The sequence below is a fragment of the Oreochromis aureus genome, linkage group 1, assembly GCF_013358895.1.
Source record: "Oreochromis aureus strain Israel breed Guangdong linkage group 1, ZZ_aureus, whole genome shotgun sequence".
In the NCBI taxonomy this organism is placed as follows: Eukaryota; Metazoa; Chordata; class Actinopteri; order Cichliformes; family Cichlidae; genus Oreochromis; species Oreochromis aureus.
The window spans coordinates 18,009,371-18,034,047 of NC_052942.1; the positions used below are offsets into that span (position 1 = coordinate 18,009,371).

The 24,677-nt window shown below is 40.0% G+C and overlaps 1 protein-coding gene and 1 long non-coding RNA gene across 2 annotated transcripts in view; both read left to right on the forward strand.

The window, feature by feature from the left end:
* The first annotated feature begins 2,211 nt into the window (after positions 1-2,211).
* On the forward strand, positions 2,212-5,485 carry LOC120438915. Its single transcript, XR_005612251.1, has 2 exons — positions 2,212-2,917; positions 4,328-5,485. It is a non-coding gene; the product is annotated as an uncharacterized LOC120438915 (long non-coding RNA).
* A 1,453-nt stretch (positions 5,486-6,938) lies between these two features.
* The window catches only part of gpc5a (glypican 5a), a 140,449-nt gene continuing 122,710 nt past the window's right edge, over positions 6,939-24,677 (forward strand). Inside the window, exons 1-2 of the mRNA XM_031729608.2 lie at positions 6,939-7,452; positions 11,384-11,545. Of these exons, the coding sequence (XP_031585468.2) occupies positions 7,302-7,452; positions 11,384-11,545 (313 nt within the window). The 5' untranslated portion in view covers positions 6,939-7,301. The remainder of the gene's footprint in view (positions 7,453-11,383; positions 11,546-24,677) is intronic.

Sequence of the window (24,677 nt, forward strand, 5' to 3'; positions counted from 1 at the left end):
GAGAATTAAAGCTCTAATGTAATACACAAAAAAATAGTCCAGAAAAACTGGACTAAAACACGCACCACTTCCATTTTTTCTTCTCCAGTGTGGTTCAAAAGCACGAGCTTCACAGTGAATAGCTGGAATTTTCAAGTTATAATAATCTGGTGGGCATGAATTCATCCGTTTACTTTGGGATGCAAAATGAAGAGAAACTCCAGGGATAGGAAGTGGTTACAGTTTCCTCTTACAGTTAAGAAGCAAATCATGTCATTATGGTACAGTTTTTAATTTGCTAGTTCCCTCTGCTGGCCAGCTTTTATACTGTACTGCGCTCACATGCATGTGTGCAGTTCAAAAGGTTTTTTTGAAGAGATGCTGAAAAAAACCATGCTGCAGCAGCAGAACATATACCCTTCAAACACAAGCACATGTGCCTTCAAGCACTTAAAAAGAACAGAACAGTAAGACACAAAGTGACAATGAGCTGCGATAAATCTTTAGCACTCTGCTCTGAAAGGTGAAAATCATTTTAATTTGCTTCAAACTTTATAATTTTCTTTAGTCCCAGTGAGGCTAATGAGCCAAAAGGAGCGTCAGATTTGAAAGTTTTCAAAGCTGACTGGCTTTGTCACTTGTTTCTTTGTTGATTGAGCTTCTTTGTATAAGTAGTTCTTTGTCATTTATTTAACTGCATTTGCATGTTTACTTTATGAACAAAGGCCTCATTTGAATGTTAAAGCTACAGTGGTAGAAGAAGGTGTGAAAAGGTTTACTGTTTCAGTAAATATACCAGTAAACACAGCAATGGATGAGCTTACCTCTGGGACTGCTAATAACTTATGGAAATTTGAAAGGTGACAAGATAGTTTGCACTTTGTTTTTTATATATATATATATATATATATATATATATATATATATATATATATCTTTTAAAATTAAAACAGCTTATGTGGAGTTAAAAAAGAGCTTTTTCTGCAGTAGTAGCTTTAGAGTTTTAGTTGAAAATAAAAACACATTCCTCTCAAGTCAAAAGAAAATTACCTCCATCAAATAAAAGGTACAATTATATTTAAGATTTAGTTTCATGCATGTACAAATTTAATCAATGAAAATGACAAAACATCAGGTTTTGGAAGCTCATCTACTTCACATAAATTTCTCTGGTGCACAGGCTATACAGAAAGCGTTTGAGCAATTCTGTAAATTCACAAATTTAAACGAAACAGCTGTTAAAGTCCTTAGAAAGCTTTAAACTGCCTGCAGAAAACATGCCGAGTAAAGGCCATGAATTATTATTATTTTTTTTCTATATTTATTTTTTTATGTAGCACCAGACTTTTCTGATGTGGTTTGGTGCCTTTGGCTGTAAAGTCTCTTAATTATCTTTGAAATCTGAGAAGAAAGCCTGGGTGCAACATATTCTGAGCTCTCTATGAGCAATAAAATTTTATGAATCTTTGCAACTTCATTTTTTTTAAAGTAGCTAAATTTTTCTTTTGAACTATATAGAATAGAAAAGGAACACAAAAACCAGTGGGTCTTTTTTTTTTCCATAGCAGATATTTATTCTTGAGAAGCTCAGGTGCTGCTGATAACACTAATAAAGGCTGTGCTCCATTCAAATGCAAAAGTGCTTAACTTCATTCATGCTTTACACCTGTGCATCTCCTGCTGTGACAGTCACAGAGTCAGCTGTCAAACAGCCACACTGTCTTAGTCAGATCTGCAAACTTCACACAGTTTTCATCTTATGTTTAACTTACAGTCTGCTTAACTAATTGCTGCATCAAAAGCTTATTTTACTTGTAAAAACTGTGTTTACAATTTCCAACACATAAAAACAAACTTTTTTTCTTTTCAAACCCAACTTAAATAAATGTATAAGCCTTTTCTGATTAATTCAATAATGTTTTATGTTCTTTTATTTATACATTTTTAACTACATAAATAAATTACTTATATAAAAACAAGCTATAAATAAATATTTCTTCCTATTGTTGGAGTGAAAAGAAATAACTTTTAGCTTTTATGATTACTTTGTTTATATAGTTTTGTGTTGCTAGTTTATATTGGATACTGGGCAAAATTACTGAAAATATATAAAGAATTATAACTTGCCAAGTTAATTAATTATCAGCAAATCTTAAAAGCTCTGTAAACATATTTTAGATTTTCTTCGGAAAATATTTAAAAAAGTAAAAAATTTTATGTATTAGTGTTAGTGATAGATTTTTTTTTTTGTTACACATGTGGCTGAAAGTCGGTGTATGTTAAAATAATAACCTGCAGGCTGATGTTAATGAGTTGTGAATCAGCAACAGGTTAATTAGTTTTGTTTTTCTGCTGTTTTTTGCACGTGACTAAATTCAATCAGCACGAATTACTTTTGCTATCCAGCTCCGTTATCTTTGCTCAAATGAGTCCACGGTGGAAGATTATAGGTGTTTTGGTTATAAATGTGAAACTTAAACGTCCACAGAGAAGCTGTTTTTCCGCTATGCGTGCATTTAATTTTCAATAAATAGGTGCTGAAAGCCGCTGCGATCGCCGACTGTTTCCCTCTTCTTCCTCTGGAGAGGTGGAGGCTGTTTGGTTGGAGATATGGGTCGGAAGTACCGTAGTTTATGTATGCTAATAGGGGAGTTGGGGGTTGTAGCTAGATATTTACGTTCAGTGGGAGACGCCCTTCATTCACCCACATGGTTACCAACGGGTCGTCTTCGCGCCACTTTCCTAAGCTCGCTATCATTTTTAAGCAGTGTAACTGGGCTATAAATTGACCCGCAATCGGCTCGGATTTCACTTCATGTCTCGTTGTGTCCGCCGTTTGAAAAGTTTGCGGGATAGTTGTGTATTTATTCGTCTCTTTTGTCGGTGAGAGACTACACGGCAGCCCAAGCAAGTGAGCGAAGATGGTGGATTTCGGCTGGTGAGTGTCTACCGAGCGCATGTTTATCGGCAAGGAAGTCGGATTTGGGGTTATTTTTTAAATCTCGGTTTTGGTGAATGAAACTCTAAACTGTGCGCATTACGCTTATTTTTACGCGTCTTTTGTTATCGTGCTGGCGGCGATATCCAAACATTAACGCTTAAATGAAAATATTGGCCATGAAAACAGTGTAACGTGAGGCGCATGGCATCCTCGGCTCCACCATTGAGGGAATGAGGGAGATTTGAAAAGCTGTACGGAGCTCTCCCCGCTGCGTTTTAGCAACTAGTTGGGGAAAAATACCAGGTCTCTTGATATCAAACGATGACTTTATATCGACACACTAGTCCAACGTGTGAAAAGTTAGTTTTTAAAACTGGACAATTGGCTGCTCGCTCTCGAGTGCAGTGGTGTGTGAGTTAAAGTGCCCCCCAGAACAAAGCAGCAGCACATGGGGCAGCTTTAGGCCGCGCGTTTTAGCTTGGCTAGCATAGCCTAGCCGCACTAATGTAAGAGTTGTGTAAGGGTTAAGCTCCAAACATAACACTATCAGGGCGGGTTTATTGAGAAAGATGGGGGGGTAAAACTGCGGAATTCAGCGGGGCAGATGTGCCATAGATGCAATTTCTTTTACTTGAAGGTGTGCTCATTTGTTGTTAGCTAATGGCTAACCAGCGTCCTTAAACTCAATTTCAGTTTTATTAGCTTTCGAAACTGACTTTAGGAGAAAAACAAGCCAATTAAAAGCAAACTAGTTTTACTGGAACCCCCACTAATGCACCTGCACCGTTCCCGGTAGCCGTTGGTGTGGGGGCAGTTATAACAACGTAGCGTGGTTTTGCCCCCCCATGTTTTCGGGAAGCTAACACCAGCTCGCAGCAGCTAAGCTACCTGCTCAAACGGCTGCTGCCTGCTGCTAGCCTCGGCTCCTAACACGGACGATAGCCTTGTGTTTTCTAGGACGTCCGAAAGCGCGAGCCGTGGCTCTCTGCACGTGGAAAAAAGCAACACACTGCTACCACTTCTAATGTGTGCTACGACATTTGCCTTTAGCGTGCTTGGTTTTAAAGTCGTTTATGCTAAGATTGGCGCACTTCGAGGCGCCATGTTAAAGAAGGTGGGGGAGGGGTGAACAACAGTGCTCGATGCGCAGGCGCTCCCGTGTCGCAGCGAACGCGGGCCGCAGGTTGTGCTGCTCATTCATGTTTTCGCTGACCTCGTGCTGCTCTAATAAGCCCCAGCTCCTCGTGCCACAACAAAAATCTCGTGCAATAACTGTTAAACAGGGGCGCTGATGCGCTATTTCGATGTCTGGAAGACCGAATTGTCGTTAATTAAGTAAAAGTCACTTACGCGTGGAACTTGTTGCAATGCGTTGATTTCCCCTAATGCGCTTTCTTATGTTTTCAGATTCACCGACCTTCCCAGGAGGTGCAGGATCCCCCCCACCCTAATCAAACAAAGTTGCCTCGTGGAGCAGCATGGCTGGCCTTCCGTGTGATGCTGTAATGGTCTGTGTATTGCCAAAGTGCTTACAGTGCAGGTAGTACTATGGAATACCTACTGCAGTGGAGGCACTTACAGCAATACCCTGACACTGATGTGCACAATCTTCTGATGTTTCATGATGTTTTTTCTTCTTCTTTTTTTTTTCGTTTGAAGTACTGTCTTTGTGCTAAGGTGCATCTAGTGCAGATAGTGAAATAGACTAGCACCTACTGCCCTAAGTGCTCCTTCTGGCATAAGGGGCTGTGATAAGCGCCACCAAACAGTGTTTTTTTTTTCTTTTCTTTTTTTGAATTTCTAATTGGGCTCAAATATCTCGCAGTTCTCTGCTAGTTTTGCATAGTTGCACTACAAGAATATATGAGTTGTGCAAATCTATGCAAAACTGATGGTGGCCTGCTTGCTCTCCACCTGTTTAGATTTGCTTTTGTTTAAAATTTTGGTGTCACATCAGCCTGATTAAATTCAACTATGACAGTTTTAAAAAAACAAAGCCAAATTGGAGTGTCTGCCAGTAATCGTCCAATGAACTCAGTTTCAGCAGTATTAAAGTGCTTATAGTGCAGGTAGTGTTTTGCACAATCTACTGCAATGTAAGCACTTGAAGTACTTCTAACTGCATCTTTCTGTGGAATGGCCGAAGGTGGATTTCTGTCGATCGTCGCGTGGTCAGTTTTGCTGGTTTGCATTCAGCTTTAACGGGTGTTTGCTGTGCAAATCCATGCAAAACTGACTGCGTTGATGAGCTATATTCTGCTAAGTGGGACTGGCAAACTTCATCAGAGGTTCTTTAGGTATTATTGCATATGATCGGAGACTGAGACATCCCTTTCTGTGTAGGTGGGGATCGGTAGCAATGCTGTGTTCCTCCAGGTATTGCACTTGTCCCGGCCTGTGTGGAAACGAGGAAATTGAGCGGACCTGAATCTTAACTGGATATGTTGGTTATTCATCCATTTGTTAACAGCGTTTTAGCCAGTTTGGCGTGAGGTGAATGGAACTTTAAAATTTTCAGGTGTTTATTGTAACACTTCTTGAAAGATTAAATTTCTAATGCCTATTCCTCTGACTCTGTGCTAATCTCTGAGTTGGCAGTTAAAGGTTTAAACACTGCAAAGTTGATGGATTTTGTTTGGACTTTAAACTATTTTGGAGCTTTAAATCGCAACGTGTCGCTTTTTGTCACTTTGTGGCTTTTAAAACCTTATAGTAGTCTTTGACTAGTCTCTGGACTACCTTTTGGCATTAGTTGTGTTGCTGTTGCATGTGATCAAAAGGTCATCTGCAAGCCAAAAACCTTTGTTACAAGTGGCTGGGCTCTCTGTAGTTGAAAACCCAGACATGCTTTAATTTTGCATATTAAGGCTTGCCCTGTGCACACAAAACTAAAGCCCTGCACTTACAGTGCAGGCACAGTCACATGAAGGTAGCCATTCACTAGATAAATCAACATGAGGTTTCTCAATCTGCCTCTGAGTGAGCTCATATGAAAGAGGTGACATTGGTGACTTCTGACCAATCACAAACATGGATAAGTGGGCACTGATTACACAGTGCAAAGATTAAAAAGTATTTATAAAAAAAAAAAAAAAAGGGGGACAGCAAGAAATTATGGGAAAAAACAACTGTGTGTGTGCTTTGCTCAGTTTGGGGAAAAAGGCTTACTCTTAAAAAAAAAAAAAAAAAAAAAGTTTAATCTATTTGAATTCACAAAGGAAAGCCTGCAAGATAAATCCTGACTGTAGGTAAAGAGTATGTCATTCAGAAACTGGAGAATCTGGTGGATTACCATATTTGCTCGGTTTGCAGCCCTCTTGGTGTTTAAGGGGGTGAAAGGATTAAATGTAAAACCTGAATTGGACCGCTCTGATATAAAGCACAACATTTTAGTCTCAGGTCTAAGAATCAATTTTTATTAGTGATGTTCAGTAATCCAGAAACGCAGAGACTTCAGTGCACCGAGGGCCATTTTTTCAGACAACTGGTGGAGATTTCATACCTTGAACATAATCTGTACCAGGTTAGCTCTGCAGCACAAGTTACCATGTTGATCAACTCCTTTTTTTTTTTTTTAAAAAAACACTGCATACCTGGGATTAAAGTTAGACGCCATAGATTTTAATCTCATGAAGTTTAAACAAATCCTAAACAACATGCAAAATTGTGAATGAAGGAGGTAAATGAATGAGGGACAGACCCACCAGTTTACATTAAGCTCAGCACACAAACGGGCTTTTAAATATTTATCTTTTCACAATTAAATCACACGCTGACGCGTCATTAAAACCACAACTTCGTATTTTTTTAGTTTATCGAGCCTGGCGGTTGTAAAGAAGCTCATGTTGTTTACAGAATAGGAGCCATTCTGACTTCATTGAGGACGTAATAAATAAATGAACTATCTGAAAATCTATAGTTCATCTAATTTTAAACCTAAAATATTAAAATTAGTCACATCCTTCCGAGTTTTGGAGAGGACTTTGGCATTAAAGACGGATCAATGCTGAGCTCTGCCCACTAGATGGCGCTGCCTGTTAGCGCTTGTGCCGCGGATTCAACCGCTGGGTGCAGGTAACATTATGGTACCGCCTCTGCTCTCGGTCCAGCCAACTTGGCCAACATGCCTCTTTGAAAGCGTCAAGTCACACCGCTGTAACTTTGTCTCTGCGTGTGGATTTAAAGGGTAATCCGCAGCGTTTCCCCGACGGAACCACAAACCCGACACGTGCCGACGCTCAACCCTGAGATGTGGACTCACCTGATAACCGGCGCATTCTAGCTTTAAGAGAAATATCAACTTCCAAAAAGACTTTTTAATTATTTATTTTTTTACATTTTTTAAAATTTCTTGTGATCATTCACCCGGGATTTTATACAAATGGATGCGCTGTGGGTCCGCTGTGTTTTCCTCCTGGCATGTTGTTGTGCATCAGGACTCGGCAGCGCGAACAAATGCGACGAAGTGCGCAAAGTTTTCCAACTCAGACAAATCGGACCAAGTCACCTATTGCCTTCAAATCCAAGACCAGGTATGTTGAGAGGTTTCCTTCCAGATGAAATCTCACAAAACATAGTAATGCAAATGACTATGTCCTCATTTACATCTTCACATCACCCAATCAGCACAAGAAACACTGATTGGAAGGAAATGAAGACCCGCGTGCAGAAATCATTAACTGCTGTGTAGCTGCTTTAACCTGTCATTTCCCGTCTTTGCTGTGACAAAACGTGCATTTTAAACACATTTTCGTGTGCGTGTGTGCAGTTATGGTCATAACAGAAGAGGACTCGCATGTCGCTTTGTGACCTTTAGATCTGGATATATAAGATTCAGACAAAATCCACTCATTCATCTGTTAGTGTCATATTTGTACGTGTTGAAAGTGTTACACAGCATAAATAAGTTTGGAAATGCCTCTAAATATTATTATTATTATTATTATTATTGTTATTATTTAAAAGCAGACATACCAGTGCAAATGAAGCATAAATCAGGCAGCTTCAGCTCCACCAAACCAGTAGCTGAAGCTGCTGAGATTACTAGTGGGCCATGATGAAAAGCTTTCTTTCGGGTGTTTACAGCAGATAAGTGGCTTGGAGAGATAAACAGGAATTATTGTGAGTAAAGTTAGGCAAACTAGGACTCTCTTAACTTTCTGAACGCCACCCATGGTAATTCGGCTCAAGATTTATTTATTTTTTTGTGGAGGGGGGGAATTATGGGTGTGGGTATTTCATGTAGGCTGTCATTGACTGGATGGCTGCCGCCTCCTGCTCCTGGTCTTCTCTGGCCTCTTCCTGGAAAAGTAAATCTTAATGGTGTTGACTGCCATCCTGCCACAAACTGCTCCCTATAAACTTTGTCACCCCATCTCCCTGCTGCAGTGAGGAAAAATGATTCAAATGACTGAAAAACCCTCAAATGCCTCCTAAACCTCTAAATAACCCTTATGTTACCATCATCACTCCTGCCCCTCAAACCAGCCTGTGTGGCTGTGTGGATTTAGGGTTTGCTGCTGTGTCGGTACAGAACTGCAAACTTAACTTTAGGCATTATAAGCTCTTAATTCAGTGGCTCCTAACCCTGTGAAAACATTTGCCACTCTTTAAAACTCACACTTTTCTAACAACCTCAAGGCTTAAAGCGCATCATGACGGTGGAAAGATGTAAATCCTTCCCTTCATGGATTCAGATTATTGTCTTGACATACATCGGGTAGTGTAATGAGAGATAGTGAGAGGTAAAGTTTTTTTTTTTTTCCACGTTATTTATAATTGAAGTGAGGTTTGTGGAAAAATAGCCCCTAGAAATTCCAGGAATCTAAGATACAGAGCTGTTTCCATGTTTGACAGTGCCTGTCTGATAAGAAGTGCCAATTCGGGTCAAAACACAGCAAGTCAGAGGTCCATCACCCTGGCTAAAAATGCTGTTGACTGCAGTGATGGAAGTGGAAATAGTTCGGGAAAGCATTTAGGTTAAAAAAGCAGGACCTGGGGCACTTTCATGTCGTCTTATCAGGAAGACTTTGAATTCCTCCACGTGTGCCATCGCCTGCTCTGCTCTCCTCCCCTCACTCTTGAAGCTCGCAGGGAGCTGATAGTGTCTCTGGGAACAGCTCAGCACACTCTGCCTAGGCATGTCGGAGAGGCTGTTGCAGAGTTTTAGGGCTCTTTGAGGATGTTTTGATTGTCCCTTATGTGGGGAGACTGCTTGTATTTTGCAGCAGTGCCATATTCAAGACATCAGTTGAGTGAGATGATAACGCTTTGACGCAGATCTTACCTCCGGATCTCGTTGTTTTGGGTTTCTTGCTTCAGCAAAGCATTTATCAACCTGTGCACTGCTAGAAAAGCCTCATTGTAAAGTTTTCTTAACCAATGTCTGATGAATGTCCTCTGGCTTTGAAATAAATCTCAGGATAAGCTGTTGATGCTTCACATATGTAGGCTGTTTCTTTATCAGAGTTTCAATCAGTAGGTTTTCAAATGCACTCACAGTTTATCATACGCACATGCATTTTTATCCATCCTGTTGATGTGTCTCTATTGTTGTTTAGTTTCATCCATTGCTTTAGTGCACATTTAAGTTTTGTCCTGAAATGTTTGGTTTTTATGGTTCCCAGAAGATAAAGCTAACTAAATGTGACATCTTATTGCACCTTCATCAGCTTGACATGCATGAGATTTGCTGAAATGGACCTCAACAGCTATTGAACTGCCGCACAGTTTGGTTCTCCACAACATGAATTGTTGGCTTAGCACATTTCGTCGATGTATTCATCCAATACTTTGGTTGCCAAAACTTAACATCATCATCAGCCACATCTGAGGTCACTGTCCAGCCTAAGCATAGGTTTCTGGCACAGCTTTAACCCAACTTAAGCTGCATGAAGGAGAAGTAAATTAATAAAAAACTCCATGTCAGAAGTCCAACAACATCTTCTTCAGGGACCAAGATGAAGGCCATAAGATGAAATGCTTTGGTCTAGAATTAAAGTTCCATTGACGGGTCCATAATTTGTTGGACAAAGACACAATTTTTGTGGATTTGCCTCTGAACATCACTGCAGGGGATTTTAAATCAAACAATTAATATGTGAATAAAATGCAGATTTACAGTTTAAATTCAAGGGGTTTTACAAAAAAGATTTAACTTTTTGCGAAATTATGAGCTATTTTTTGCACAGTCCCCGATTTTCAGAGGCACAATAGTAATTGGACAGATGACTGACAAGCCTTTTTGTGGCCATTTGGGGCCTGTTCCCTTGTTACTGCATGAAAAATGAAGCAGATACATTATATAAAGTTTAGTATCTAAAGTGTGGAATTTTTATTTTGTAGCTTTTTGCTGCAATTTTAAATATGTGGCCCAAGGTGAGAGAAAAAACTTTAGGATAGGCCAAATCAACAATCTGGTACATTGTTAAAACGAATAAATGCACTGACCAGCTCAGGAGCACCAAAAGGCTCAAAAGACCACAGAAGACATCAAAATCACAACCTCTAACAAAGTCAAGGACACTCCCGAGGAGGTAGGCGTATCATCGTCGAGGTCTACAATCAAGACACTCCTTCATGAATGTAAATAGAGAGGGTTTACAACATGGTGAAAACCACTGGTTACTCTCAAGAGAAGGGGGTAAGATTAGAATTTGTCAGAAAACAACTAAAGAGGCCACAGATGAAACCAAGATGAACTTGAAGAGAAGAGTATGGAGAAGGAGAGGAACGGCTCACGATCTGAAACATAACACATTATCTGTCAAACATCACGGAGGCAGTGTTATGGCATAGGCGTGTACGGCTGTCAGTGGAACAGCCACTAGTGTTTATTGATGATGTGAGTGCTGATAGAAGCAGCAAGATGAATTGTGATGTGTACAGGGCTTTACTCTCAGCTCAGATTCAGATAAATGCTGATCAAACAGCACTTTGCAGTACAAATGGACAATGACCCAAAGAAAACAGCAAAAACAGCCTAGGAGTTTCTCAAGCTAAAGAAAAGGGAAGGATAAATGGGATATTCTTAAACTGGCAAGTCAGTCACCTGATCTGAACCTGATGCAACATGCTTTTGAGTTACTGAACACAAATTTGAAGGTAGAAGGACTCACAAACAAGCAGCAACTGAAGGTGGCTGCAGTAAAGGCCTTACATGTCCACGAGTTCAAGGCTTTAGGCAGACAGTGACTGCAAAGGATTTTCATCAAGTACTAAAAACAGTCCTTATATTTAAAATCGTGCTGGTTTGTCTAATTAAAGTTGAGCCTCTGGAAATAAAAAATGGCTGCAATTAACTACGTGTTAGTAGTAGTAAGACACAAGCGTGGGCTGTCAAATCCCTTAAATCTGAAAGCAAGATGGCAAATGATTTCAACTTCCCCTCTGTGCGTTTTAGCTTTATCATGTTTGGATCCGTGAACCTTCAAGTTTCTAACATGTAGTGTTGATGAATCTTAGGTTCAGACCTTCAGGTGTGTGTTTCCAAGAACTCCACATGCTGCACCAAAAAGATGGAGGAGAGGTACCAGGTGGCAGCCCGGAGAGACATCCAGAACCTCCTCCAGACGTCCAGCTCCAGCCTGAAGTTTCTCATAGCGCGCAACGTGGCCGCTTTTCAAGGTAGGTACTTCTTTCTTCGTGTTCAGTCGTCGTGCTCGTAAGCACGCACTGAGTTCAAATGTTTATCGTTATAACATGTGCGTAGATGTTTTCTCATGTTTTCAAGCTGAAGTATACTTAAAGGAGTTAAGGTTTGTGAGGGTGCTGTCAAAACAGGGGGTGAGTCAGTTTGCGTGCAATAAGACTCCACATCAGAGCAGACAGAGAGTTTGTGTCCTCCTTACAGCTACCACGTGATCTTCAGATTAGATAGGCCGGCTGTTTCTGTTAGAGCCTAGAGAGGCCGTGTGTAGGGGTGAATATCTGTCAGGTGTGTGTGCCGAGGATTCCTGTGCAAGGCCTTAAACTTTATCCTGGGAATAAATCAAAACTGTTGCATAATCTCGAATTTGGAGCGCTGGCCTTGGTAGTTGTCTCATCATAAATGCATCTTAAAGGGACTGAAGTGGCCTTCCATTGCTGTGTTGTTTTTCATTCCTCTCCATCCTTTCACTCAACAATGACTTACAGGTAGCAACTTGCCTCTCTCTGCACGCTCTCCTTTTTCTCCCTTCACTCCGGCTGATAGCCGACATACGATGGCTGAATGGGTGTGCAACAAATTTAGAGCTTATGACTTAAATGTACAATTTCAGACATACAATTAAGCCAATTTGGTTTAATGATGTCTCTCAGTTAAAAAAAAAAGACGTGCTGTTATCCTCCCCCGACGCTCCAGAGATTTATAGGAGTGACTTGCATGATCACAGTGTTTCAGTCGCGGTTTGCAGGGGCATTGCCCTGTTTTTGTCTTCAGATGTTTCTTGTGTCTTTTTCAAGGCTCTGAAGTTGAAAGAAAACACACACTGTAGCCTTTCTTCAGAAGTTTATGAAGGATGACACATCTGAAACAGTTAAAACTGCTGACACTGGGAAAGTGTAAGGATTGTAGCAGCTGCTTTATACTCCCCGTGGCACTAAAATGTTAAAGTTTCACTCGGTTATGAAGTTTTTAAAAACAGTCTCATCCATGTGTTGTACATTTGGTAATCTAGTGAGGAGTTTTAGCTGCAGGAACCTGGGATCAAACTAAAAATGAACCATCGTGTCCATCTTCAGTGTAATAAAGGACATCGGAGCCCTGTGGCACGGAGGGATCACATTAGACATGAATCACACAGACATATTTAGCAGGATCAAGCTATTGCTCTTTTTATGACAAAACAAAAATTGCATTTAGACTCCTGCTTAAATGTCAATCTGTGTATTCTTCCAGAGAGGTCTCCTTAAAGCCTCTGGACTCCGGGGTCAGCTGCGGTAACCAGTAGCTGCTTGAAAATAAGCAGCGCTCTCATAGTTTGGTCTGTGGAAAGGCAGCCAGAGTGAGCTTGTGCCAAACTAAACAGAGATCCCTGTCAACATCAGCTTGCATCAGTCAACAAACAGTGGCGGCTGCTTCCAGCATCCAGGCTGAATAATACAAGTGGCAACAGACGTTCAGAATATTAGAGTCACAGCTGCATTGTTACTGAATATTTCACACATTACACCATTATGCAAAGCTGTTTTGGGGACTTTATTTTTTTAATATTTCAGACTAAATCAGGGCTGCCAACAGATGAAGCTGTTTCTTTCATTCTTAATATTCTGATTATCATATATAGCTTTGAAAACTAAATCTCATAAAATTAAATGAAAAGAAATGGTTCCCATCAGTGTTTCTTCTTAGTAAACGTCATTTAAAATGAACGTTTCTGAATCTCTGACACCCGACAAATCTGTTCATTTCCCGCCATGCAGTTCCTTGAGTGGCCACTTGAGGCAGGATGTAAAAGTGAGTCAATACCAGCAAGTCAAACTCTAGAGGAGAAATAGATATGCTTATAGTCTGGAACAAATTGCTAACTTCACTCTTTGTGACAGCTTTAAGGAGAGTGATTTCTTTCTTTCTTTCTGTTAATGATGTGCCCATTTCAAACTTTAGTAACTGTCCACACTGCAGTATTGTTTGGGTGATTGGCAGGTATACTTAATAACAGAGAAAAGGAAAAAACAACAACAACGGTGTATTAGATGTTGTTAGGTGGTTGCTAGGCATGTAAAATCCGACTCGTGCAGATACAAATATTAGATATTAGATATTCTTGTGAAATTGGTAGAGGGGGTGGTAGAGTGGGTCCTCTACCAACCAATCCCCGGCTTGTCCGTCCATATGTTGAAGCATCCTTGGGCAAGATACTGAAGCCCAAGTGGCCCCAATGCATCCATCTGAGTGTGAGTGTGTGCGCACAAATGTTAGATAAAAGTGCTTAGACGTAAACAGACTGAGAGTGAGTAGCAAATTGCTATATAAGTACCAGTCAATTAAATTAAAATGATAAGGTGCATTTATAAGGTGTTATAGGTGCATAAATACTAAAAGCAAGTCAGGCGATTACATTTCCTGTTGACATGTACTCACAGATTCAGATTGAGTTATCAAATTATTAACAAAATTCAACATATTTTCCACTGAAAATCACCTAAATCAGCCTCACTGGGTCGACCCAGAACCAGATCTGCCTGAAAGTAGCTATCGTTGGCCCTATAATGGATCATTGAATCATCCCTGGGTTGGAGTCCGGTTGCACGGCAGGAGGGATCCAAAACTGATAAGGATCATGGATTCAGATCGGATCAGGCCTGGATCCATTTTCACTCTGGTGACTGTGCAAGCTCATCCTATCATCATCATTCATAGCAGCTTACTTTATCTTGCCGTGATCTTCTCATTTAAAGTATGGATGTAGACTGCTCTGTTATTATATTTCTTACAACATGTTTGCCTTTACTGCAACTTGACCTTCATTACATACTTGGGAAGCTGCTGTGAATATTTTTAGTTAAGTATAACACACTCACTACATAAGCTTACTGTCTTACTGTTAGGCTACCAGTAACTCAGTAAAACATCTCTGCCATGGCTGTAAGAGAGCCAGCGTCTGTCAGTGAAGCTTGATATTAGATCAAGTTATAAATGCATACACTGGAAACCATTAAAACCTTTTTTTCTTAGTCTTATTAAGCATTTCTGTCCAGTAATGGCAGAAATAATGAAATCCTCTATAAAATAAATAAATAAAATAAAATAAAGAGGTTGTTACAGCCCATTAGTACGTTAAACCTTTCCTGAATAATTATTGAAAAAACTAAATGGTCATAAACTTGAGCAAAAACAGCTTTTATTTAAGGGCGGCTCCGTCCCCACAGTCTGTTGCTATCTGGGTAACTGATATCACATCTGTTTCGGTTTCTGTCACTTACGCTTTGTTTACAGCTGAATAATTAGATTTAAACATCAAATGTAAAATTCCAGCTTCATCTAATGAAGATTCAGGATGAGCAAACGATGTCAGCAGACATTATAAAAAATAAGCTTTTTTTTTTTTTTTAACTTTGTTTGATGATGGCAAAGTGTACCAAGCTAATTAAAAGGACTTTTTTCTTCATTCCTCTTTCTTTAAGGTAAATATCACGGTCAGTAAACATGCGTCCATATTCCTCGGTATACTGAATTAAAATGGAGGCTCTGCTCTTTATTTACAAGTTGCCATGGTGAATCCTGCTATCGGCGCTCCATTGATGGTGGCTTCTTTTCTGCGTGCACTTAGCTCAGAGTTGATTGAACTAACTCTGATCAGCCTTTCTGGAGCAGGAAGCTCAGAGTTGCTAGAGTTAAAGAAGTCAGAGTTTGTTTTTAAAATCTGAGACATTGTTGAAGAGTTTGCGCTTCCTGGAAAAGGGTCCCAATGGTGCGAAAGGAGCTCACGGACAAACACACACATATAGACAGACAGAAGATTATTTTGTTGTATTCTAGGAAGATATTAGCACTAAAAGTCTGAATTATTAGGGGCATGGCAGCTTTAACTGATTGGTAGGTGACGTTTAATCTTTGTCATCATTCTGTTGTAGAGAAAAGAGCTTCAAGGGTTACTCCTAGTAAAGGGTGAAGAGTTAAGCCGATTTGGTGTTGTTCCTGCATTGTCATAATAATGCTAGTCCAGGATCAACATTCCAACTGACCAATCACATTGCAGTGATGTCATAGCTTTCCAATGTGGGGGAAAAAAGAAAAGAAAATTGCCTGCGTTTATATAAAACTCTGTTCTGGAACAAAGCATTTCAAGTGTTTTCTTCATTAATTTACACAATATAATAAATATATAATCACATTAAGTTCGTGGTTAGCCACGCTCTCTGAGTGCTCTTGTTTTTTATAGCATTAGCCAAACTTTGGCTAATGCTAACTAAATGCTAACACTACTCCATTGGTCAGTTGCAATATTGATTCTGAACCAACGTTATTATGATCATTTAGGAATGAAACCAACACTTCGCTCTTATCGTGCATTGTTTTTAAATACTAAATTTAGCATCCACATTAACAATATAATAATTAATAATTAATAAGTCAGACTGGTGGGTGATACTGAGGAGGTTATGTCTGTGTTTTACGTACAGTCTGTGGATCTGTTCAAATTCAAAACCAAAAAACATTGCTCCTATCAAAATATCACTCTCTAAAAGTTACTGTTTACTTAGAAAATAATAGCTCATAAATACGAAAGATAACATAACGTGCAATAAAGTGCAAATGATTAAAAAAAGAGACGTTTAGTTCATTGTAACCTAACTTCCTCTCTGAACACCTGTTGAATGTTGTTTGTCTTGTTGTTGAGGTAAACCTGTGCTAATCAAAGCTGATATTTGCTCAAATGTAGACACTGACTTTTCGGCTCACAGCCTTAAGTGTCTGTTTACACACACACACACACACACACACACACACCAGAGCCACCCACGTGGCATTGTTCTATTTGGCGTACATGCTTTAAAAGCCTTTGTCACACTGAGAAGACTCACTGTGGCACGATATGTGTGGGAAGCACGGAGGGACAGAAATGTCTGGCAGGTTTTTAAGATCTTAACAGAGTGGAAACAGAACTGTTTTGCAGTTCATGTGCAGACATAAAAGAATCCCAAGTCAAGCATTTAATCCGTCGCTCCTATCTGGGGAATGTTCAGTGATGCTGAATTAATATGAATGAATTATTTCTTATTCGTCTTGTGTGAGTGTGGGACTTCTTTCAACTGTCTTTAGGTTATAATGGGAGTAAAGCAAAGAGCCAACAACCTTATATAGCATCTTTGGGGAAAAAAAACTACTCTCAATACTTCCTGTGGTGCTGTTCTGCTTCATGTTTATAGTATATAATAAAAAAAAGAAAAAAATGGACAGGCAAAATTTATCTCCCAGAGCCTGGGGTGGGGGTGTGGAGCAAAAACAACCCTGGTAGACGGAGTCTCCAAATGATTGGCAGCCTGCACTGTAATTTGAGAGACAACAAAGAACATGCAGAGTGTCTAATGCATTACAACCACAGACAGGAAGAAGCACGAGTTAAAAGGGGGTCGGCTAATGTGGTCATTTGTTCTGTGCAAAGCCTTCAATTAGGCATCTTTATATGATGCTGCTGAAGGGAGAGGGGGATGAGGAAATTAGAGGAATGTAGCTGGATAAACACTTAGGAGACACAGAGAAATAAAAGGAACCCATAAAATGCTATTTAAATTTTTGTTTTTTTCCTCTGGTGGACTCTGGTGTATTTTTATGCTTAAAAAAAATTCTTCAAGGGCATCTTTTGTGAGGGGGAAACAAAACAATTGGTGGTTTAAGACAATGAAAACGAGCTCTTGAGCTGTTAATTGTGAGCAGCGCCTCAAAGCAGAATTCATCCTGCAGGAATGGTTCATTACATTTCTTCAGACAATTTTTCACAACATTTAAATTCTTAAACAAACCTGACTGCTGCCTGTCAGGTCATTTCACAGCAAAAAAAAGTTAGCTGAGCAACTAGGAAGTGGAGGGAAAAAAACAATAAAGACGGAGTTGACGGCCTTTGAGTTCTCCGCTTTTTTTTTTTTTTCTCCCCTCTTCCAGCTGCCGGTCTGTCAGCGAGTCTCCCAGGACTGTATGTTTTCATTCAGCGTTGTGAGGTTTTCCTGCACTTGGTCCACACAACGCACAAATATGCAGCCTGCTGAGCGGCGCTTCAGGGGAGATCTTTTTTCATCTTGCGCAGGTTTGTCTTACATCCATGGCAACCAACCTGTGCAATCCCCAGCTCCCCGTGGGGATGGAGTCACATAAACCTCAAACAAAACCCACTATGAATCAGCTGTTGCGATGCTTGAGAAGAGTTTCTGAGTCGGGTTGCTCAAATCATAGCAAAAGAGTCTGAGATAGCAGATGAAAGCAATGCTCTCCTCCAGGAGAAGCTTTTGATTTTCTTTTTTTGGGGCATTTGAAAAGTGGAGTATTGTATCGCGCCTGCTGGAGAACTGTTTGTGTAAATAATATCATCAGGAATTTGTAATGACTCCCTGCTGGTCTAGCAGACAGTTGTAGTTCCTCTAGAGTTCAGCTTATGTGTGTGTTGATGACACACTACTGTGCATGTTTGTGTGCAGCTACATCACAAAGGTTGGCCTACAAATGATAATGGTGGCACTTTTTACTTGCTAACTGTCAAAAGAATAGTTTGTTTTGTTGTGAGGAGCATGCTTTTTCTTTCATTTGATCACATCTGTATGTTAAATATGAAGCTACAGCTGCTAGATCAGGCAGCACATATGCTGTTACTGCAGTGTCTTTGGGTGCCTGCTGAACGCGGCAGAGGATGAGGGCCCTGCTGGGCTTAACATGACTCTCTGTTGGCAGGACGTAGGGAGCAGACAGCTCGTCTATCTGCACAGAGCGCCTGTTGCCAGGTGGAGGCAGAACTCGAAGTTTCTGGTGTAAAAAGTCTGTTTGATACTCTTGAGCTTTTCATGTGATATTTGATGGGTTTCCTTTCTGCTACTCTTGTTCCTGGTGAACTCTGCCATCAGTTCTGGCCAATTTGTCATCCAATCAGCATTTGACCAATCCACATCTGAGCTATATGCTCTTGGATTTTTTTGGACTGCACAGGGGAACATTTGTATAAGCTGAATAGGGAGACATCTCCACAAACAGACACAGAGTTGTGTAATATTTCAGTCTCATTTTGTGTGTTTTTGGTTTCTGTTTTTATTTTTTTCTGTTTTTTACTAAGGCTGTGCAATATGACTTTAATACTAGATGATGACGTAAAATCCTTTAATTCATGGTGTTGCAAAATACAGTGTACAGTAGTTTTTTTGGTTTGTTTTTTTTTCCATCCCTTGAATGACTGTTTGCAGTCTTACAAAGTACTACATGCACCTTTTAAGACTGTGAGACAGAACTGCATAGCATCAAACAGGAGAAGGTCCAGCCATGATAATTTTGGGAGATTGTTCCTACCTCTGTAGCACAAATTCGGGTTGGTCACGAAAACGTCTGACACGCCCCAGAAAACTATACTTTGCAAATGATGACGTTTACCGGTCGGCATAAGTCGAGGCTCACACGCCACAAACTGCTTCTACCACCTACGCACGACTCATGTGAAAGCGCATGCAGTGAGTTCACCAATGAAAAGCACAAAAGGACCTTCAGGTAAATAAAGCCCAGAGTCAAATGTTAGAATTGCAGCTATAGTTTAAAAATTGAAAGTACAGTGTTTGTAGTTGTTTTTTAATAAAGCAGTAAGTTTTATTTTAACCCTGGAATCTATTGTTTAAGACATTTTTTTAATATCTTGTACATTAAAATGTTACAATTTACGTAATTTTATGTTTTTAAAAATGATTCATTATAAATTTTAATTCTTTAGATTTTTTTGTATTCATCATTCATCATTTTTAGGTTACTCTGTATCTATATTTCATAGCACGGCTACGTAGCCCACACTACTGCCCACTGCTGCTCTTAACCAAAACTTTATATATTCTTATTTCTGTTAAATATTCCTGCCTCTACAAGGCGAATCATCTCACTCTTCATGATAGTGTTGTACCTGAATAGGGTTGTATGTCGCTGTTAAATGCAATATAATTTTTGAGAGCTTCTCAAGACAACAGGAACTTTGGTACGTTAAACACACCAGATAAAATGGGGTAATCAGAGAGCCTAAAAGACGTTCATAAGCACATTTGAGCCAGGTTGGCAGTTTTGCTTGTACTTTCCATCTTTATACTGTAGTGGTTTATGTAGAAGAAGTGAAAGATCCCTGGTTTGATCCCTGGAGGAAATAAGAATCCCTTTGGGGTTGCATGAAGAAATGAGAGAAGGAGAAAATCAAACATGTGGAGCCTCCTGCTTTAGCAACCTCATATAATCTTATATATTATAATATTTTCCAGTCATTATTCTCAGCTAATGCCTCTTTACCTTCCTGATTGTAGCTGAACTGTCTCCTGTGTTTAGCTCAGGAATGATCTCCTTTCTCCATGCAAACAGTCATTAAAGTGGTTTTGACTGTCTCTTCTGACTGTAGAGAAGTCCTAACTAGAAAAACAGCAAGTTTATTTATGACAATGGTACATTTACCGAGATCTAAAGATAGAGAGTCAGTATTTCACAATAACAAAAATCAAAATTTAAACAGCATGAATGAATAAATATGGACTGCAGCTGGTAAATCAAGGAAGCGAAAAAGGCCATATTTCATCTTCCAGTTTTAATGAATGCTACATGACCACTTGATTAGACAGCTGAGATCGGCTGTTATAAATTTACTTGAATGTTTGTGGCGTGAAACTGTTGTGACCATTAACACTCTGTGGCTTGTGGTCTTCCTTCCAGGCAGTGTGTCATTTTGGTTTCCAGGCTGGGTAAAAAAACGAGACACAGGAATCCAGCAGACATAGTCAGTCAGCCTTTGCTTCTAATTGCAAGCTACTATTTTGTCAGGAACTCCACTGGTGCTGATGAATGCAGCATTAAACAGGCAGGGCTGGCTGCTGGTATCGCTGAAGTGGAAAGCTAGCCTGTTGTTCTCAGGACTTGCAATTTGCTCTCATAAATACTAATTGTGTTTCTGTTTACCAGCTTTTAAAGGATCCACTGCCCATCCTTTGCTCTTTGAATTGATAAAAGGAACACAGCTGAATGGCAGCGGCCCCACAGCTTGACTGAGAGGAGACCGCGGTCAGTTGTCAAATTAGTTAAATGTGCTCTGTGCCAAACAAGGAGCTCTTAGTGGGAGGGAGGTAAGGTTGCTTTTAATTGCTTCCAATTACACATTATATTTGTAACTCTGGGGTTTTCATTTTGATTTTTGAAGTACAATTTCAGTGTATAAATTCTGTTCAAGTACAGTAAAATTATTACTCAGTTGAATAGAATAGAATAGAATAGAATAGAATAGAATGCCTTTATTGTCACTATACAGTTGTACAATGAGATACAGAGCATCTCCTACTCAGTGCAAACATGCTGGGGGGGGGGGGGGGTACAGTTCTGCAGCGCTATATACATATGGGTAAGACAGTTGGGTAAGGCTCATGGAAACTACAAGATCCCGAGCTTGATTTGGATAAAAACAGTATTTTAATGTGATTGAAAAATTACATTTCAGTTTGGTGAATCTAAGAAATGTAAAGTAAGAGGTTAGGAAGTCCCGATCACACCAGCCTAAAGACCCATCTGCAACCATCTGGAAACCACCGGTCATTAAGGAAGAATGTGTATTCCCTAACTGGTTGGTGAGTGGTTGCTGGCAGTTGCCAATCAATTCAGTGGCAGTGAATTGATTGCTTTAGTCCAAGTCATGCAGGCTAGAGACTGGTCAGTGGTGCATTCCCCAACCAGTTTGCAAATGGTTGCTGTTTTAGTGTCTTTGCCACCGATATCAACTGGTGACAGCCAGCAACCACTGGGAATATTCATTTTTCCTTAGCAACTGGAGTTTGCCAGGTGGTTACCAACTTTCTTTTCAGCTTTAATCTGTAGTTTTCTAACTCATCCAGTGTGCCTATAAATATTGATTTTATATAATATTGAATTTTTGAAGAATTGGAAAAATTCAGCCAAATTAATCATTCCTATTTTGAGAAGAATAAAATCTCAGGAAGGTGATCTTTGTTTACGTGTTCTGTGGTATGTTTAGATGTAATTCAATCCTGGATATCTGCCTCTAGCTGTTGTGCCTTCTTCCCCTTAGTTTGGCTCGTTTTGTATGTTATTATTGAATTCATGTAGGTAATTAGCAGTCTGTGACTTTTTCCTCTAATGTACTTGGGGCTGTTGTAAGCCCGTAAGAGTCCATAAGCTCCTCTAGAAACCCCTTGAGGTGAGTTTAATTTACCAACAGAGCAGCTTCCCTTGGGCCTCAGGCCCTGGGGAGCTCCACGCCACATTTTTTTATCAAGCGTGTTTGGGCCTAAAGGCAGGTGCTGCATTATTATTTTTTCCCTGTCTTGTATAGCAATCTAGTTGAAATATAAAATGGTGCTGGACATTTCCATCTTTAGAGCCCCCGAGCTAGCAATGCAAAACAAAACACAGCTTGTATTTATTATCAGAGGGTCAGCTAAGGTCCAAATCTGTAATGGCTTTTTCATAAATCCTTATTTTATTAATTTATTTTGTCTTGTAGGTGAAGCCAGTGGGGTAGAGGTTAACTCATTGCAATTACTGCTTATTCCAGTGCTCCTTTGTAATCAGATTGTAGTTTGTCAGGCTGCACTTGTTATGATGGCAATAAAACACAACTGCATCACTTAAGTAAATCGCTTTTTCCACCTCAGTTTCTCAGTAGCATTTTAAATCTACTCTACGACACATGAACAGCTCTACCTCAAAATACCCAGTGAACTCTTTAAGATTAAATAGTTCTTTATTTAATAGGTGTATAGAAAGCGCTCGTCTGTGCTGCTGACTTGTTGCTTCAGGAGTGTCAATCTTGCGTAGGCACTCTTCTTCTGTGATGATATTACTTTGTGATTACCGGGGCAAAGAGGTGCAGAGCCAGAGCAGCCAGCACACTGAACTAACGGCTCCTTTTCCATCCACATTTCTTGAAGAATTTTAAGCTGAAAACAGTAATTTCTTACCAAGGTCAGATATTGCGCTGTGACCAACTCCAAGCTGCACTGCATCAGCGACTACAGTAACACAGTGTTTTCTTCCAGTAAAGTTTCTATGTTGGTCACAAATTGGCTGCCGGCCTCAGTCGGGGAAAAATATGCTGCTTTTTATAGGAGCCTGCATTTTAGGATCTTTTGTCTTGGAAGCGAACATTCCTCATGTTGCTTTCAAAAACACCAGGCTGCCTCAGATAGAAGCTGCCTTTTTGTTTTCTTCACGTCAGAAACCGTGTTGGCTATTAAACAGCACTTGGCACTGCAGAATAAAAGGGGAGATTTCCATTTAACTTTTATATTGTGGGGATATTTGAACAACAACCTCAGTTTTGAAGGTCCTGGAGATGAGCGTGTTATTTTACTGTTTGCTCCACCTCCACACTGACATGTCTGTTAATAAAGTCATGCTCCCTTGTGGAGAAATCCTGATGACTGTAACAATGTAACACTGATTTCAGTTATCCTGGGAAATACTTTAAATTTTTAATATTAAGTAATATTTTTTTCTGATCTTTTTTTTCCTCCTTGGAGTGATGATCGCCCTCTTGTGGTGCTTTTTGGTGATTTGCAAATTGGAACTTCTAGAAAAGCCTGGCCTGTTTTAGCCGTAAAGGACCAATGAGGTAGTCAGAGGTCAAGTTTTCTGAAAATCTTGGTAATGCCACTCGACAATGAGACGACGTAGGATTTTGACATTGATACCCCAGGTGTGTCTGCTAGGAGGCTGAGGGGCAGCACTGGTGGTTGCCAGTATTTGTCGTCTTTGACGAATGCCTGGATAAAGTTCAGTTCAGTTCAGTTCATTTTTATTTCAAACATATACATTCACCAACATTTCATAAAATCTTTCTATGCAGTTGTTTGAAAAGGAGTAGGCAGAAGTATATACTTATTTAGCCCTACCCCCTGAGGTTTACATCCTCATCATCTAAATTTGAACAACAAAAATGTATACAATGCCTTCAACTTAGAACATAACATCACAAAAAATATTTTCTCATGTTCAACTAAAACTATATTTAGATTTGCTAATTTGCAGAAGAAAAAAAAACATCACTTTGACTGCTGTCTTGGGTTAAAGTCATACCCATCAAAATGATTACTAGGAGCCAAAAAGTGTACAGATTTTTTTCCCCAAAATTTCTGATTACTGGATAATCTGATGATGCCCTGATAATTCATGTAGCGGCACCATAAGGCCGAAATATATGGTGTTGAATGATCTGTGTCTCCAGCTTTTGGCATAGGTGGATCCTGTTGACATTCCCACACCTGTACTTTGTGTTTAATGCTAATGGAAAGGTGTCACCTGTTCACATGTTGAAAAAAGCATGACCACGATGTATTTTAACTTCACCTTGAACTCGAGAACAGCTTCACAGTACCACTAGCATGCCCTTAGACTGGGTCTTGTCTTTCAACCATATCAAACAATTAGCCTGTACGCGAGGGGACTTATGCACAGCCTCAAATCTTTCTGTCAAATATAAAAAGTCCCGAGTGCATCTTTTTATGTGGGCGAATGAAAGATTGGAAGACTGGGAGGTTAGAAAGGTGTAAAGGCACACTAACGTTGTGGACCTTGAAACATGAATGTGCGGGGAATACTTGCATAAATTGAATACACTGAGATGTAGTTGGATTTGAATGACGATTTAATAGCTCACATAGTGGGCTTCGAATCTTTTTTAACCTGAACCTTGTGTGCGACCTTTCATTTAGCAGGCTCTTTGTCCACCGGGTTTACAGGCGTCCTTTCTTTGTCGTCACCCTTAACAGAGTGTGTGTGTGTGTGTGTCAGCCATCGCAGGGGCCTCTCTGCGAAATTCCCACAGAATTTGAGCTTGGCTTTGTGATTCAAGGCTGGACAGTTGATCCAGGGGAGGACAGAGGGTGAAAAAGAATGTGAAGAAGAAGAAGAATGACCGACTGAAGGAGAGAAAGTTGGGAGGATGCCAGATTCCATTGAAAGTCTTTGCACAGTGTTTGAAGTCAGAGGATGAGGATTTAGAGGGAAGCAGGATTATTCAGAGTCAATACCCTCCAACAATCCAGGCGTTTGGGCTTCTGCAAGGAAACAATATAGTCAGACTGACTGTGGCTATTTCTTCTGTCATGT